This window comes from Limulus polyphemus, unplaced genomic scaffold (genome assembly GCF_000517525.1).
Source record: "Limulus polyphemus unplaced genomic scaffold, Limulus_polyphemus-2.1.2 Scaffold170, whole genome shotgun sequence".
Taxonomy (NCBI): domain Eukaryota; kingdom Metazoa; phylum Arthropoda; class Merostomata; order Xiphosura; family Limulidae; genus Limulus; species Limulus polyphemus.
In genome coordinates, this window is record NW_013665780.1 from 864661 (window position 1) to 884256 (window position 19596).

A 19596-nucleotide genomic window follows, 5' to 3' on the forward strand; every position below is an offset into this window, starting at 1 on the left:
TTTTAAGGTTTCCAGTGTTTGAGCACTAAAACATCTTAACAAAAGTTTTGGGATTGATGATGATAAATGGAATTGAAAGAATGAAAATGAACAGTTACTTTTAATTAGAAATGAAAATGCTCAACCTTTTGTTAGAATTAAATTTCCAATGAACTCTTTTTTTTTTTTCTTAAGAGGGTAACAACCACTCCTAATACTATGATTTTAAGGTGTAACAAAAATAATCTTTTAATTTCCATTCTCTGACCATGTTTGAACTCTCTTTGCATTGAAGAAATGATAAGTATTATAAATAAAATAAAATGCAACATAGATTTTTACAAAGTAATAAATGTTTTGACTCATGAGTATCAAAATAGGTTAGGAAATCAGAATTAGAAGAGTATTTTTATTATAAAAATATTATAATATTTTTTATTAAATTTCAACAAACCATTTATTCTCATCTTCTCCCTTTTTATGGTTTTTCTCTTGTTTCTTATGATCAGTTATTTGTCTTTATTTCAGTATATTTATTTTATGTAAAACTATTTAGTTTGGCGAGATTTTCTGTACTTCATGTTCTATAAGTTTTATATGTCTGACTGAGAAATACCAGTCACTTTGTTTTATTAACCAAACTGTGGACTGACAGTTTCTGAATCGTTTTGATCTACTGCTGGAAATAAGCTTCAAATTCTAATTCCTCACAAAACTCCCTCTTGACACTCTAGGCTTGTTTTTACATGATAAAATACAAGTTTGTAAGTTTTATTTCCATGCAAATCATCTCTCACTGTGTCAATGGTCAGAAAAATAAAATTCATAAACATATTTTTGACAGATATAAGGATAGTTAACGAGTATAATTTTTGTATAAACAAATTACGAGTTTTATAACAAAAAATTCCAGATTTCCTAAATTTTCTTTTGATGAAATAAATTGTTTCAGAGTTTTTGAGAAAATGTAAAAGCTTCTTTGATAATCAGTGCAACAAAATAAGAAAGGTTATGGATTTTCTTTCCCTAATAACTGATGGTAAATTTTAATTTTTTTCAGCAGATTTTTTTTAGATTCATCTTAAGGTACATTTCTATCAATAATTTGCTTTTTCGAAATTCTGGAAATGGTGCTATTTGTTTTTTGTTTTTTTTACATTAATTAACAGAAACTTGAAAAACATCTTAAACAACTTGGACAGGAATAAATTACACTCTCCAACACTTATAAATGTTCAGTAATTAGTTTACCTGTAACTCCCATATTTTTTCAAAAAATGACAACTGAGTTGGCTGAAGAGGAACAAACTCGGCCATTCCCATTTCCCGCTCTCTCTCCTTTTGGTCAGCATCTAAATTGATGTAAATTATCAAAATTTCAAATTTCCTGTGCAAACTTAAAACATAAAAACAAAAAAATTGCATACAAATTTTACAAATCTTACATAGATAAACAAAATAATAAATGTTCTTTCTAAAGAGTATACATTAACAAACATTTTTACCATTAAGATAAATTAGCCAGACTGTTAATCACCAGCTAGGATAATAATTGTAACATCTGAATGGAAAATAGTATGGTTTGGGTTGAATTTTGTGTAAAGCTATATGAGGGTTATCTGTGCTAGCCATCCCTAATTTAGTAGTGAAAGACTAGAGGGAAGGGAGCTAGTCATCACCACTTATTACCAATGTTTGAGCTACTCTCTCTTTTACTGATGGATAGTGGGATTGACCGTCACATTATAATACCCCACGGATGAAAGTGCAAGCATGTTTGGTGGGATGGGGGAATCGAACCCGTGACCTGCAGATTACGAGTCGAGCTCCCTAACCACCTGGCCATGCCAGGCCATAAATGAGAAATAGTAAGACATAAAATACTAAAACATACTTTTTGTGTACCGATGCTCTTCCACATTCCACACAGTGTCATCCTGTTTGATTACTCTGTCAGTCACAACTTCATGCTGGTTAAATCCCCATTCTGGCAACTGTTTTCCACTAAACTAGTGACAGATAAAATGGTATAAAACGAGTACATTTAAACTCACATTCAACATATTGGGCTCCACTTCATTTTGGCATCTTTTAAACTTTAGATTCAAGATATCCCAGAATTGTCTCTAACTGATGCAAATGTTATTATAGATGAAACACAAATCTGCTAAGTCATAAAAAAAATCTAAATATTGTTTACCTAAAGTTATTTATGAAAAGGAGGCAAGTATTATGAAAAATAACTCAGTTTTAATACAGTTTTAGGAAACCTTTTCATTAAAGAAATTGAAAAGCATTTACTGATGACAGCAAATAAGTCGTTAACTTTGTCCTAGGATTCAAATCTTTGTTAATTAGTTGGTTTATGCTTCTAAGCTAAAATGATAAAACTAAGATAAAAAATTCATATCCATCATTACCTGTACCATTTAGAAAAATCTAGACACCAAATAAAAACACATACTTATTAACGAGGTTTGTTCATAATAAGAATTATACAAGATAATGTAAGTACAAATTTTTTCTTGTTTTAAACGGGTTTAACAACACATTTTCAAGGAAAATATAGGAGTTAAACATACTTTTAAGGCCTGTGTTGAGTTGACGTGGATAAGTCGAACATGGGAATGAATGGTGTGCCACACAGCTCCTTCAGTATCTTTATTCACTATTTCCTAAAGTTAAAGAAAATGTTTTTTCATATATTAGGAGTACGATCATATTGCTTCTTTAATAATCATTTTCAAGGTATTCTCACAATAAAAATGAACTTTTCTGTCATTTAAATTATGAGTCTATGAAAAATATATATTTTCAATTTTTATAGTGAATTTTTCATTAGGACTATATTTAAAAGTAATGAACAACGATCAGAATTATTAAAGAGGAATGCAGTTATTTGTTGTTTTTTTTATACTTCATCGAAAAGTCTGACAAAGAAGGAAAATGGGAAAATACCATTTTTAACGTCACAAAGAAAAACTGAAAATAATTAATATCAATATAGGAACTTTACAGTTTGTAACTTGCATTATGTAATCATTGACTTAGTCATACTTGATAAAACATACTATAAAAATGAGTTAAATTCTTAATTCCTTTTCCTGATTTTTTCATGCAACCAGTCAAATCTCCCATACCCTAATACATGCTTTCCACCTCTAGAAACAACTCAACTTTGATTGTTAAAATATGTTAACAGAAGTTAATCAACTCTTGTTGTTGAGGCACTCCATTTAAACAGGTTGATGAAAATCTCTCAAATGCAATTTTAGACACGTTTACCATATGATAACTGTGCTTCTTTAGATTAACTTAACATACTTTATCAGGATCTTACTTACTACTTTCCACAGATTCTGTGCAGGAAAAGAAATATTATAGTCAATATAACAGGACACTTCCTGATGTTGAGGGGACATAGGAGCTGCAACATCGTGACTATAATAACAAGATAATAATGAAAAGATGAATTAAATATGACAGTTTTCACAAGTATGAAGAGATAAAAATAATATAAATAGAACTGACAATTTCCTGAGCTATACTTGTTTGTTAACTGTATTAAAAAAATACAACTTTTACTATTTGGACCAAATGTGAAGGGAAGAAACATAACGTATATGGGTACTGTCAGAACTTTCATCCCAATATTACAAATTGATTATACATAATGTTGGAAATTCACAACATACATTAATACAGTGCTCTTCAAGTCTTACGTAACATTAAAGAAAAGATGTCTCATCATTTTTCTTTCAGTTTACAATAAAAACACAAGTGATCACTTGGAAACCAAAATAACAAAGTTTCATGAAAAACCATTAGCACTTTGAAAATAGATGGGATGTGTAAAGTGCTGTGGAAAATATTACTTAAAGATTCTCTTCTGGTTAATTCCAAGTAGGTGAGGTTTGAGTTGAAGCTCTGCTTCATTCTACCTCAATGTCTAGAACTTATTTCAAACATTTAAAGTTGAATCTTTATGTAGTATCCAATAAATTGTTACCTTCATAAAAGCAAGTCATAATCTGATTCGTGCTGAAATATTACATTACACTGAGTAAACCTCAACTAGTTTGTTTGTCATACTAAGATATATTTTCTATTTTCCAACAGACAGTAACACTTAGAAAAAGAAATGTTTAAAGCATACAAAACGTTTTTCTTAATTATACTTTTTAAGTGTCAAAATTTTAAATGATAGAGAACCAGTGCAGATCATATTTACTAAGAATTTAACAGAACTATCACAATGAATTAAGCTGAGCTAGTCTCACCTACCACTACTTTGTTTTAGCCACATATTGTATAATTAAATGCTCCGTATCAAAACCAAGCACGTAAATGTTTTTATGACTGATTCATTCAACTTAAGACAAACTGATAATCACAGTTTGCCATCCAACGGCATTTGTCGTAACGACTTTACATCTTCTAGCCCAGTGGTTTCTGGGAGACCTCAGCACATACAGAAATATTTTCTATAAAACTTCCCTGACACAGAAGAAAACAAGAATTTCATTTAGTAAAATGAATTATGACTAAAAAGCATTGTTTATGCTCGAGATGGTTTTCCAAAGACCAAATTGTAATGAAAGTAAGGTACTTTAGGATGGTTATTGGAAGTAAGTTATTTTAAGATGGTTATTGAAAGTAAGGTATTTTAGGATGGTTATTGAAAGTAAGTTATTTTAAGATGGTTATTGAAAGTAAGTTATTTTAAGATGGTTATTGAAAGTAAGTTATTTTAAGATGGTTATTGAAAGTAAGTTATTTTAGGATGGTTATTGGAAGTAAGGTATTTTAAGATGGTTATTGAAAGTAAGTTATTTTAGGATGGTTATTGAAAGTAAGGTATTTTAGGATGGTTATTGAAAGTAAGGTATTTTAGGATGGTTAATTGAAGTAAGGTATTTTAAGATGGTTATTGAAAGCAAGATATTTAAGGATGGTTATTATTAAAAATTTCTATTAAATCATTAAGTGAAATTCCTCAGCAGCCAGAGCATCTGAGGCTGTTCCAACACAATTCTAAAATATTCATGAATTTTAAATGCTGAAAAATTTCTCTTTTTATACATTAAAAATCAATTAAAGCTCAAAAATATATTGAAATTTGTTATTTTTGATGCTTTTAAAACTGAAAATATGTTTTTCACTTAAATTTGATAATTAATTTTAAACAACTAGGTTGGTCATGTCCAATGAACAAAAGCCCATGTTAAGGTTGGTTGTGAAAAGTTTAGAAACAACTCTTTTTTTTTTCTACAAAGTATTAATAAAAGAAACATTTTGACCAATAAATCGATACTTAACTTCACAAATTTTATTTACTTAATAGAGATAAATGTAAAATTTAACTCAATGAAGTAAATGAACATAACATTCACCTTGTTTACTGCCTTACTTAAGAGTCAGATTGAAGTTATTAACTACAACTTACTACAATGTTTCCACTCTCTTGATTCAAATATTAAGTTACAGATACAGCTCTACATACACGTTACTTTGATATAAACAACAATATGAAGTACTAGGCTACAAATAAATTATCTAATTTTTAATTGTGGAAAATATTAAATTTACAGTACAAGCAATTGTAATCATTAATCTATTAATCATTTAAGTCTGTATTTTTGAACATTTGCTATTGCTTTCCTATATTTCTGGAGATATGAATCAGTTTTCCAAATTCATTTGTAGTTACACTAAAAATTAAGAATTAGAAAATTTACTATAAAAGAAATCATTAAAATATATATATATTCTAAAACGATGACTCCTTACCTGTTGAGTGCTCGACTAGTCATTCCATGAACTAATTGGATAATATCCCCATGACGTATCTTGTCCACGGGTTCAGACACTACCAGATCATTCCTGTGTAGGTTAGATAAAAATATTCATCAAATTAGCAGGACTGACACACTACGTAATGATTAAGTACCTGAGAGTAGCCATAGATATCTCAGTAGGCTTTAGAACAAAAATAGAGATAGTTTTTTGGCTTTTATTTTTTAACAAAATAAAGCTACTTTGAGGGAATATTGAGAAATAAGAAATAGGATAACTAAAAAAAAAATAACAGGCAGATGGTAGAACTGATGAGCAAAGAATTCGGCAAAACTAGTCTGTTACAGCACAAGTAGGAAATGAAAGAACAGACTGAGTCTTATGTCATCTTTTCTTCACTGTTTTGGTGAAGAGATTAACATCTTATGTAAATTTTGAAAGATTATAAAGTTTGTTTGTTTTTGAATTTCGCGCAAAGCTACACGAAGGCTATTTGCGCTAGCTGTCCCTAATTTAGCAGTGTAAGACTAGAGGGAAGGCAGCTAGTCATCACCACCCACCGCCAACTCTTGGACTACTCTTTTACCAACGAATAGTGGGATTGACCGTCACATTATTAATGCCCCCATGGCTGAAAGGGCGAGCATGTTTGGTGTGACGGGGATTCGAACCCGTAGATTGCGAGTCGAGTGTCTTAACCACCTGGTCATGCCGGGCAGATTAGAAAGTTTATTACATTTCTACTTTATCGTTTCACTACTACCTTATGTATCCTTTCATTATATAACTTGGAGAAAGAGACATGAATGGAAAATTATATCTTCATGATAGCAGAATTACACTTGCATCTAAATATTATCAGTTGTAAAGTTTTAGAAGCATAACTCACTTAACATCACAGCAAGATCAATAAAGAGTTGAAACTAAAATTAGCTTACTTTTTTGGACGTTTCACAATCCACCAATTATTAACATCTTTAAAACTGTAACAAGTCACCTATAAAGAAAAAATTAGATATCTAACTTAGTGACTTCTAACTTTTCTGTGTCTTTTGTTCATTATTCCTTAATTGTGTTTTTCAAAGGTTTATCAAAGCAGACAAAATTTTAAATATACTCTAAATACGATTCCTTTATTCACAAACTCTTAAATGCTATTAATATTAACTTCTTATCAAAGCAAGCAACCAAGATAGATTAGAACTAAAAATCAACCCAGTAATGAGTACAGCTCAGTGTTGTCCCTAGAACAGTGGTCAGGAAAGGGTGCTGGTTCCATACCAGGCACTTGAAAACTAACACCACACAGGAAGCCACTTATCATTATTCAAATACACACAATTGCATGACTTCTATCATCTTCACTATTATTATGCAAGAGTCTGTCTCTTCATATCTTGTACTTTGGGTCCTCATAATAAAATGTTTGCATATCCACATAGGTGCCAATCCTATTATGAAAATAATAACTTTGAAAGTATAAGTGTCATGTAAGAAATGTATCTATCTTTATAAGAATATTCGTCAGAGCCTCACCTGTTGCTGATGTGAGCTGCCTCGTTTATCTGGGTATCGTAAGGGATACACGTGAGGATGCGAATGTAGCCAACAGGCACGGCCATGTGTGTGGCGCAATGTTATTTGTGACCCATGACTAATCTCTAATGGCTGACCTTTCGTAATTGAAGCTAGTCCACCCTGTAACATGAAGAATGTGATTCGTGTAAAGATTAACTCTTAGTTTCAAGTCCCAAAAACAATGGTATTTAAAAAACAATACCTTAAATATCAAAACACACTTAACTCTTTAATTGCCAACATGCATACACTATACATCCAAATTTTATTTTGTTTCTTAATATATGTTTACAATATTTAATTATGTAAAGGGTTATTTTTCATAAGAATTGTAATTCACTTACCTACCATACAAATTTTATGGGAAGAAAATAACACAGAAAAAGGTTGAGTACAAAATACACCTATGTGCCACATGTGTCTGTAATACAAGCATTTAAAAAGATAATATTTTAGCATAAAGTAATAACCAGGAATTACCTTTTGTGACCTTTGAAACCAAGATATTTCAATAAACTTTAATATATTAATAAAAATTATCACAAACACACAGTACCCTCAGAAATTAAATGTCTCGCAAGAAAACTTTTTTCTTCATGTTTTTAAATTATATTTACTTATAATTTACACCTAATGCATTTCAACTGTGTAAATCAAGCTTGTAAAAATATTAATTTCAGTTAAAACTTATAAATTTTATTTCACACAAGTAATATTAAAAGAAATAAAATATATTTCCCTATTAAAAGAATTTTAAGAGATGATAAAATGTCAAAGTGCTGGTTAAGCTCAAAATATTGTTGTTAATATAAATACAAAAACTTTCTAACATTATACTATCACTCTCTAAGGTTATGAAGAGACTGCTTATTTCAATGCATAGACAAGGTATTAGACTTTAAAAAACGCTTACTTTGTTTCTTACATTTCACACAAAGCTACTCAAGGACTATTTGCAATAACCATCCCTAATTTTAAAGTGATAGACTATTGGGAAGGCAACTAACCAATACCACCCACCACCAACTCATGGATACTTTTATTTACCAGTGAATAGTGGGATTGAGCATCACATTATAATGCTCCCATGACTGAAAGAGCATGTTCATTGAAGAGATTCAAACTTCGAACCCTCTGTTCGCGAGTCAAATTCCCTAATCAGTAGGCCATGTTAGGCCCAATAATGCTTCAAAAACCCTGGTCTCAGTTTGAGAAATGTTGTTTGTAAGTTTTGAAAATAAAGTTAGAAGAAATTACCTTTACACTCCAGATAATTAACAGAGAACTTATATTTTAAATAATGTTTCTCTTCTGCAACTTCTTCAGGGGTAGTACATAACAATGTTTGATATTAGAATATTCATGAAATTATAAAACTGCTCATAATGTTCTATTTCTTGAGTTCTATAATTTACCAAATATTCTAATATCAGTTTTATGTACTAGCCCTGATGAAGCCCCAAAGAAGAAACATCATTTAAAATATAAGTTCTCTGTTGTTTAAGACTCATAACATAGGTAAATTAATTTTTAGAATTACACAGAAACGTTTTCTATGTTAAAATACTTTTATTTGCGAGTTTCTGGCCCTCTTATTGGAACTTTTATCGGGCAACAATATATAAAGGCTGAAAGCTCGCAAATAAAAGGATTTTAACGTAGAGAATAATCTGTGTATTATTCTACAAATAAAAGTTCTCTTGTAATTATCTGGAGTGTAAAGGTCGTTTTTTTTTCTAACTTTATTTGTAAGTTGTTTTATTTTCTTGGAAAAGGAAACACTAATATATATAACTATTATTAAACATACAGTTTTGATCTATTAAAAGCTTCACTTTTCCTTCTCAACTATATGCTGTCTCTAGAACTTTATACAAATGTGCAATCATAATAATATTTACTTTAAAGAAAAACATCTGACCACGTTGAGCAGCCAATGCCATAAAAACCTGGTAAATCACCAAATAAGAAAAAATGTTTTCATTTTCTTATATTTCTTCATCTACTTTCCAATCTTTTGTAAGCAAACCTACCTCTAAACTTGCTTGAAATGCACTAGTCATGATGTTGTCATGGGGCCCAGCCTTGGTCAGAAGGTTTAAGTGAATGTAGAATGTCAGCAGATATAAGCAAACTGGTACAGCAACCAGCATTAAAAATCTTGCAAAAAAATGTAACACCAATTTTTTCTGTAAGAAAACATACAAGTCAAACATCATCTCAAACTTAAAAAAAAATGCTAAGAAGAGATAAATTTAATTTAATTTAGCAGTTACAGTATTACAATTAAAAAACAATTTTACAAAATGACTTGTCCTGCAAAGAAATCATTTTTTTTATGAAAACAATTGAAATAAAAGAGTCTAGTGGGCTTAACAAGTTATACAAAAGGATTTCCTTAAAGTCTGAACAAAAGTAACAGAAGACCTTAATTTACACTAAATTTATATCATAGCTCTTGTACATTTCAACCACTCTCTCAATGACTGTTCCACTAATCTCTCTTGAAGGTTACGAAGAGGGTTACCTCTGATGACCCAAAAGTTAAGAAGGAAAACATGTTTTTAATAATCAACATCTGTTATACACTAAACTGCATTACTGACACTTCACACTACACCATTCTGCCTCTATGACAGCACTTATATGCAAAAACTTAAATCCCATCAGGAACAAGAGAGGAAGTCTGATAGCTGGAACAAATCAGAAATATCAGCACAATCTACAAAAAATGAGACAACTGGCACACCTTGTGTCCATAACTACACGACATGACATAGCAGGTACTGCAAACTTAGTAATCTCATTACAGCATACTAGAGAAATGAACTGTATGAAACAAAGAGAAGCCAGATGTATTTAGTATTAATAATGACAAGATGAGTTGTTACACAACAGTAAAACTCAAAAGTAAAGCAAGCTGGAAATATAATAGTTGTTGCTATATTTCATAAAAAGATTAAATTTATCAGATATGAACAATAAAACAAAACAAAATGTAAAAAAAAATACACTAAGAAAGCAAATTAAAGAAAAACTTCAGACAATGACAACTGTTGGACATAAGTTAATCTTAAAATGGAATTTTTTTTATTATTTATGTTTAAAGGTTGATTTTATAAGTGCTTTTATCACATGTTTAATTTTTGTAAGTAAATATATAAATAGGTACATTAATAAAAAAAGAGAAGTACATCTTCAAATGGCCTCTTATTAAAATATGCCCAAAGAAAACAAACTACACTTTACTTACATCTGATATTGTTTTGTCAGCAATCATATGCCAATAATCCCAGGTTATAATAGTTCCTGCCAGGACTGCAGAGAAAAACCCGATGTATTTCACACTATATTGATGAAGAAAAAAAAAACATTAACTTTTTTATAGGATATAATTTTGGCTTTCCTTACAGTAGATTATATAGTACAGAAAAATGTATAAGTATTTTATACTAAGAGTTCAAGGCCTATTGAAATGGACACATTTACAAAACATTTTCATCTTTATAGTTAACTCTCTTGGTGCCAATGTTGAATTCAGGGGTGTACAGGGGGGGAATTCACCCCTGTGTAAAAAAAATTCCCCACAAAGTACAGCATTTAATAGGTTTCACAGCTGAAGGGAACCAGTTTGAAAGTTATTTGACTTACTGTTACATTAGAAATCAATAATAATAATATGATGATGATGAATTCCTTAATGATTCAAATGTAAAAGTCAAATATGGGAAAAAATGAATGAATCACTTAATCCAAGCTAAAACCTTATTAAAAAAATATTCTAAAAACACTATTATGAATGTAATAAAGAAATAAAAAAGAATCTAAATGTGTTACAGATTTCAGTGATACGAATATGAACATTGTCATATGAACATTGTCATACGTTAAAATGGCTGAGGTCAGCTATGATCAGTTCGTAATACCATAAAGACTACAAAAAACAAGTGCAAGAGTATTGGAAAGCATTATTAAAAAGTTAACTTAAGACAGGTGAAAAAAGCCCACACTATAAAACTCACAAGAGTTTAGTACTTTGATGTAATGTACCACTATTCTCGCATAACAAAAGTCAAAGGAATACTACTGAAGAGTATGTCCCAATTTTTCCCCATGATCACCTAAAATATATCTGTATATCATAACATGACAGACATATATTTCATACACTAACAGAAGCCTCCTCTAGCTTTTACATATTCACAAGGGTCAGCAGATCAGACATAAATAAAAATATGATAATATAACTAATTGAAGGAAAAAAAGTACAACATGAAGAGTAAAATCCAAACAACTGAATGAGAAGCATAAACTGGATACTTATTGCATTTAAGAAGCAATTTAGACAAAGAATTAACAGGTTATTTACCTGTTATTGAATAATTTGAGGCTGTTAGCTTAATGATGTATATTAGTATAATGTTAACAAACATCTGCATAAAACCTAGAACTATGATGTGTAGAGCTGGGCAATTAGTGGCATAATCAATGAGCCCATCTATTAATTACATTGTATAATCAATTAGTACAGTTTTCTTGAAACCATGTTGTTCATTCCCTCGTGTATGCAAAACAAAAGGTAGCCCAAAAATTGACAGCAGATACTGCCAGACAGTAACCTTCTCTCTAGTCAGCAGTTCAAAATTAGTGACAGGGGCAGATAGACTCAGAAGCTCCCTCATTATAAAAAATGGGGTAAGCAAGTATGGTGGCAATAGGAATTGAACCCAAACCCTCAAATCACAGGGCACTTCCCTTTTTCCCTTGAAGTAAAAAAAAAACAACTTATAATGCTAAAATCTGGTTTCAATATTTGCATTGAGCCAAGCATAGATTATTCATTATGTAGTGTTGTTCTTAACAACAAAAAATCATAATGGCAAGGGAAACTACCAATAACATCAGTCATGCCCTTTTATACAACAAAAATAAGCATTTATTGAATCATCTGAACTTAGATTTTTCTAGTAAGGAAGGGTGGGATAGTCCTTAAATTTTTCTATATTTCTGTACTGGCTATCTGACAGGTGTTACATTTGCTGTGTATGAGTCTACTCTGGAACTAGATACATGAATAATAAAATTCACGCTGCAGCTAAATGTCGAACACAATGACTCTCTATGCTTTGACATTACTGACACTGCAAATTTTGTTAACTATTATTTTTTTTATTAAATTTATTCAATTTTCTTTCCCTTCCTGTTTGACTTTATATCCCTTTTGATGTTTCTTCCCTTTTTTTCATTTCTTTTTCACATTTTAAAATTTTGTTTTTTGTATTTCCCTATTGCTACTTCATTTTTTTACTTCTACACTTTGATTCCCACTAAGACCAGTTCTGTCAGCATCAGTACAATGTCTAAATGAAATGAAACTGTCAAATACGTAATTGAATAACAGCCAAGACACTGTAGAATTACATATTTAGGAAACACAGCATCACATCCGAGAAGTTCCCCCAGTTAAAGATCTTGAGCCACATGTATGAAAACACAAGAAAGAGACTTACCAGATTGCACATGTCAACGATGAACCCATCATAAACAACCAGAACCACCAAGATGGCGAGAATGGCCTAAGTGAAAACAAAAGAAATATTGAGAATCCATGAATTCTTGTTTTTCATATATATTCTATAATTTCTAATTTAAATTTCCAGCCACATTCTACAAACCTACAATATGAATGAAAATCTTTTGTCTCACTTTGTATCAAGAAATCCAAAAAATATTGGATACATACAGTAATATTCCATTTATATAAGGATAAACTATTTCAACTACATTCTTCATGTATATATCTTTATATTTTGAAATTGAACTTTTTTTTATATAAATTTACAGAAAATACAACATTAAAAACCTTAGAAAAATTTCTTTTAAAGGATACCTAAATAAAAGAAAATTCTGTGAGTAATTACAGCATTAACAACAAAAAATTAATTTACTAAAATATATGTAGCTCCTTCTCCTATGACCAAGATTCTTTGACTCAAATTGTGTACTATCACTCAAACATTTCCAAAAAACAAGGACTGAATTTTTAAACAATTTAAAATATACATGTTTTAATTGTTAGACCTAATGAATGAGTTATTGCCTAATTTAAACTATGTTCAAACACTGATGCTATAACCAAAGCAAAGAACATAACCTGTGCTTTACAATAATATAGGTATCTTCCTATCGAAAAAGTAGTTTCATAAACAGAATAAATAAAAAAATACACTTAGAACTTTCTGTGAAACAAAAAGGTTGCTGGTAAAGCAAGGGTTAGAAAAAAACTATTCTAAAAGAAAAAAAAAAGCACATATTATATATTCACTGTTTGGAAACAATAAATATTTTATAAACTTACTTGTTTTTCAATTTTCTGAACTTTAATAGAGCTAAGATTCCATAAAAGGAGAAAAACAGCAACATGCTTTCCATGAGAATAAACCTGGATTGCGTTAGAAGGGAGTTTTCTGAAGGAAAATATAAATACAAACTTTATTTGTATAATCAAATGCTTTTCTATTTATATGTTTGTTTTTTTGAAGAAAATCCCTCTTAATTAGTAATCAACATTCTTTCTTTTGTTCATTAATACTCTGTAGTATGTATTTAACACTTAATGCAAGTTGGTATTAATAAGATTTACATTTTGACACTTAAAAGTACAGATATTGTGAACTATGTATATTGAACAAAATTACTATGTAAACATAAAATCAGAGTACTTTAGATTACAACAAGACAGTAATAAGAGTAGTACTGCTTCTGCACACACATGTACAGATTTTAGAAAAGGCACATGAATACATACTAAGAACAATCTCGTGGTTAAGTATAAAAGATTTTAGTTTGTATCACCAAAACTTAAAATAATTCTTTAACTTACAATCTTTTTTTTAATAATAAGCCACTTATGCTGCTCACACCAGCTAATAATAAAACTAAAAGTCTGCAACAAGTTGTATCTCGGAAGTTTAGTTGAGCAATAAGTGACAATCCCAGGGGTTGTTCCGACAGGCACTAACCCATTATGTGGAGGCTGTTGCCTCAAAGGAAATAGAAGAGATTTAATTTATTGGCTGTATACTATCCTATTGATTTCCCATCATTTGCTTTTCCAGCTACACCATATGGTACTTTGTTCTCCATCAGTCTCATTCTCTATGTATATCAATAAGGACCTTCCATGGTTGCTGCTTTTACTTTACTAGTGAAGAAGAGATTGATATCCTAACAGCATAGTTGTGATGGATTTAATATAGGGGCTTCTTTTATGAGCTTGTCAGCTTATGTCGCTTAGCTTTATCACTGCATGTCCTGGCACACACCTCTAGGTCTTACCATGTATTTGCTTTGCTTTCTGCAATCCATCAGAGGACCAAACACTCTGAATCTTATGTTTTCCTTTTCTTGACAAAGTTATGATGTGGAAGAACTAAAAACAATCTGTTCACTGGAGAGCCTTACCTAAAATAACAAGCACTGCTGCCAGAACAGCTGTTTTATGTGTTAACCCTAACTCAACAATAAGGTGATAGACTACAGGAACAAGAAGACTTCCAAAAAAAGCAGGAACAGCACGAAGGGACCACACTGGGAAGCCATTAGGATATTCTGTCATAAAAAATTAATATCAAACTTTTAGCAAAACACCAATATATTTTTAAACTGTTATAATCACGTAAAAAAAGTAGATATCTTAGTTATAACAGAACAACAGGTTACTGGCACTGAAGTTTCAAATTCTCAACTAACCTACTAATTTAAACCTTAAAACTAACCTGAGCATAGTTCTAACCCACCCATTGACCATCACAGGGTGAGATTCTGGAAGTTAGATACAGGGTTCATATATAATTTTGAAAAATAAATTCCATGACATTTACTCTAAATTTCATGACATGTTTTAGCTATCGGAATACATTTACACATCTTCAGATAAGTCAAGTAAAAGGCAGATTACAGCTTAACAAACTTTATTTCAAATTCTTAATCATTTTACACTGAGTCAAATAACATAAGATAAGCTATTCTATTTCCTCAGTCATATAAAATATGAAATGTTAACAAATATATATATATCAATATCAAACATTACTACTCATGTTTTAAGTTCTGCCAGCTTACTGTTAATTACAGCATTGTAGGATACTTCTTATTGATTACACAAAAATTCCATGAATTTTATGTTAAAAGCCCATTTTTTGCCAGGATTTTCAAGCCTAGAAAAATGATTTTAAAATTCCATGACTTTTCCAGGATTTTAATGACTGTATGAACCCTGCAGATAGACACAACGGAATGGGAGAAGAAACATTGCAAAAATAATTCAGCTTCATGACACTACACTTGTTATTTTCTCATATTTCTGCATAAATTAAATATAAGATCTAATTCTCTTGCATTTCAATCAATGGTTGTACTGTAGGGTTACAACAGAACAAACCTGTATAGATGAGAAACAACAAGTACTTTACATAATATCGTTCAGATGACAAGTACTATCACATACTTTCCAATAAATTGTGTTAAAAATTTTTTGTAGACTTATTATCAATGAAAAAGTTAATTATAACATTTCCTTCACAGACAGTCATTAAGAACTCAGCTATTACAACTACAAAAAAGTATTTCCACAAAATATTCCAATATCAACAATGATTTCAAATGCCCAAAACATAGTGTTGCTCACTGAATTATAAATTTAAGTAACCTCATAATTAAAATATTTTTCAGTTCAAGTTATTATATTTTAGGTCTCATAGCTTAGTTACATCTTACATTAACTAACTAATTTATTATAAAAACTAAAAATAAATTATTTCTCTGTGAAAATTTACAAACTTCAACAGATTTCATATACAGAACATGATTTTATCAGATATTAAGACTATTTCATAGTTGTTTTACTACATGAAATACACTAGTTTTAAAAAACATGTGTACAATTGTTTTATTTTTTTTTATGTAATTCACCATTAAGTATATATTTACATTGGTCACAATAACAACAGTACAAAGGTAGCACACATACACATATGAAATAAGAAATATTATAATCTTAAGCATTCCAAGACCATAGAATATAAAAATAAATCTCTTGAAAGTTATAATACTGTGCAGCACCAAAGATAGAGAAAATTATATAAATAATAAAAGGTTTAAAACATCTTGCAAAACAGTACAACAAATGTAACAGACTTAGATACACTTAAAATGCAAATGAATTAATTACTTACTGCTTCCAATTCTATCAAACTGGACATTACCATCAAATCCTGCAAGGTAGCCTGAAATAAAACATTACACCTATTACAGCCTTAACTATAAAATGTTTTTCAACCTTAAAGCACATTTAAATATCTAATCACTTCTAAGAACATAGTACTGATCTATTATATAGTTTAATTTTCACCTGGTATTCTAATAACTGAAACAGTATACATAATCAAGAAATGTCCTCTCAAGTGTCCTCATAAATTCAGAACACAGTTACAGTTTACTACTTCATTAATTCAGAACACAGTTACAGTTTTCTACTTCATTAATTCAGAACACAGTTACAGCTTACATCTCATAAGTTCAGAACACTTACAAATTACTACTTCATTAATTCAGAACACAGTTACAGCTTACATCTCATAAATTCAGAACACTTACAAATTACTACTTCATTAATTCAGAACAATTAATGAAGTAGTAAACTATAACTCCAGAACACAGTTACAGTTTACTACTTCATTAATTCAGAACACAGTTACAGTTTACTACTTCATTAATTCAGAACACAGTTACAGTTTACTACTTCATTAATTCAGAACACAGTTATAGTTTACTACTTCATTAATTCAGAACACAGTTATAGTTTACTACTTCATTAATTCAGAACACAGTTATAAGTTTACTACCTCATTAATTCAGAACACAGTTATAGTTTACTACTTCATTAATTCAGAACACAGTTACAGTTTACTACTTCATTAATTACACATGTACAAATAATTGCTTCCTTAATCAGAACGCAAGCACAAATTATTAGTTCATTAATTCACAATACAAGCATAAGTCATTACTTTATGAATTCAGAACACAAGCATAAAGTATTACTTCACTAACTGAGAATCTGAATCTAAATTACTACTTCATTAATTCACAACATAATTACAGCTCACTACTTCATTAATTTAGAACTCTTGTACAAATTATTACTTCATTAACTCACAACACAAATACAAATCATTACTTCAATTAAACATTAATTTTTTATGAACAAATGCCTTAATGATAAATATATAATAATATAATAAAAAAAATGTAAGTGTTGTTAACATTTTAAGTCTTCCATCATAATGAATGCTCTGAAATATGAAACATATTTCTTCTGACTGATCCCATTTTATGATTAACTGAATACTGTAGTTTCCAGCTGTATCAGTCATCATCTGACCAACTATGTCAATGATAGGGAATATTAGTAAAATTAGCTTTATACATCTTTAAATGTGTGAAACAGCTTAGTATACATTTCATTTATTTACAATATATTGTATTATTTCATAGCAAAATAGGTTTTGAGGGTATCTAACTTTCAAGATAAATTTAGCACCCATGTTCTGTTCACAGAATGGTGGTACAGCTTAAAATATCAAACATGTTTGCTCACACATTTGCTGACCTAGCTACAAAGTGTATGTAAAAATAATCTACACCAAGTAATAAATGCTCTTTGTACTAGTTTAAATATTATTACTGTGTTGTCTAAATGAAAGAATCATCACAGGATATTAATAAAAGGTTCTGGATACCTTCCCTTCTAATACAACATTCTGAATACCTCCCATTCTAATACAAGGTCTTGAATACCACCCACACCAATGCAAAGTCCTGGATACCCCTCCTTTAATACAAGGTCCTGGATATCTCCCCTTTAGTAAAAGGTCCTGGATATTTCCCCCACTAATACAGGGTCCTGGATGCCTCTCTCACTAATACAGGGACCTAGATAACTTCTCCACTAATACAGGGTCCTGGATTACCTCTCCACTAATACAGGGTCCTGGATTACCTCTCCACTAATACAGGGTCCTGGATAACTCCTTCCCACTTAAACAATTTCTTGGATAACCCCTTCTCCCCAAGTGGAAAGCAAAACTGTTCTGTATCATCAACAATAATTAAGCATAAAATAAATATATCCAAAAATTCATAAAGAACATCAATGGAAAAAAACATCTAAACACTAGATTGACAAATGAATGTATGCTTTTTATACATAAATTAATTGAAAATGTTTCACTAGTTATGAAGTCTCATTTCTATCAGTTATAATTTTTACTGTTATTTGATAGGTTGCATGCTTAACAAACAGCAGCTACATTTATGTCAAATAAATATACATTCAAATATGCTATGTATTTCTATTTCATCATTACGTAATATTCCTTTGTACTTTAACAGCAGCAGAAAAACATAGATAAACACCTACCAACTAGCTAGTGCATAGTAGCGGTAGGTGTTTATCTATGTATTTTGTAACTAGCTAGTGCATAGTAGCACAAATACATAGACAAACACCTACCAGCTAGTGCATGGCCTAGGTGTTTGTCAATGTATTTTTGTGGCCATGCACTAGCTGGTAGGTGTTTGTCTATGTATTTTTTTGCTGCCATGCACTAGCTGATAGGTGTTTGTCTATGTATTTTTGCTGCCATGCACTAGCTGATAGGTGTTTGTCAATGTATTTTTGCTGCCGTGCACTAGCTGATAGGTGTTTGTCAATGTATTTCTACTGCCATGCACTAGCTGGTAGGTGTTTGTCTATGTATTTCTGCTGCCATGCACTAGCTAATAGGTGTTTGTCTACGTATTTCTGCTGCCATGCACTAGCTGATAGGTGTTTGTCTATGTATTTTTGCTGCCATGCACTAGCTGATAGGTGTTTGTCTATGTATTTTTGCTGCCATGCACTAGTGATAGGTGTTTGTCAATGTATTTTTGCTGCCATGCACTAGCTGATAGGTGTTTGTCAATGTATTTTTGTTTCAGCTAGTGCATGGCAGCAGAAATACGTAGACAAACACCTATCAGCTAGTGCATGGCCACAAAAATACATAGACAAACACCTACCAGCTAGTGCATGGCCACAGAAATACATAGACAAACACCTACCAGCTAGTACATGGCAGCAGAAATACATAGACAAACACCTACCAGCTAGTACATGGCAGCAAAAATACATAGACAAAC

At 30.6% G+C, this 19596-nt stretch overlaps 1 protein-coding gene across 1 annotated transcript in view; it reads right to left on the reverse strand.

The window, feature by feature from the left end:
- LOC106477881 (protein O-mannosyl-transferase 1-like) overlaps nt 1–19596 on the reverse strand; it is a 39757-nt gene that overhangs the window by 8496 nt on the left and 11665 nt on the right. The window contains exons 4-16 of the mRNA XM_013938404.2: nt 16590–16640; nt 14818–14964; nt 13712–13820; nt 12864–12929; nt 10607–10700; nt 9387–9542; nt 7312–7473; nt 6714–6772; nt 5770–5862; nt 3324–3420; nt 2562–2654; nt 1874–1988; nt 1231–1331 (exon numbers count right to left, since the gene is read on the reverse strand). Coding sequence (XP_013793858.1) covers nt 1231–1331; nt 1874–1988; nt 2562–2654; nt 3324–3420; nt 5770–5862; nt 6714–6772; nt 7312–7473; nt 9387–9542; nt 10607–10700; nt 12864–12929; nt 13712–13820; nt 14818–14964; nt 16590–16640 — 1343 coding nt within the window. The remainder of the gene's footprint in view (nt 1–1230; nt 1332–1873; nt 1989–2561; nt 2655–3323; nt 3421–5769; nt 5863–6713; nt 6773–7311; nt 7474–9386; nt 9543–10606; nt 10701–12863; nt 12930–13711; nt 13821–14817; nt 14965–16589; nt 16641–19596) is intronic.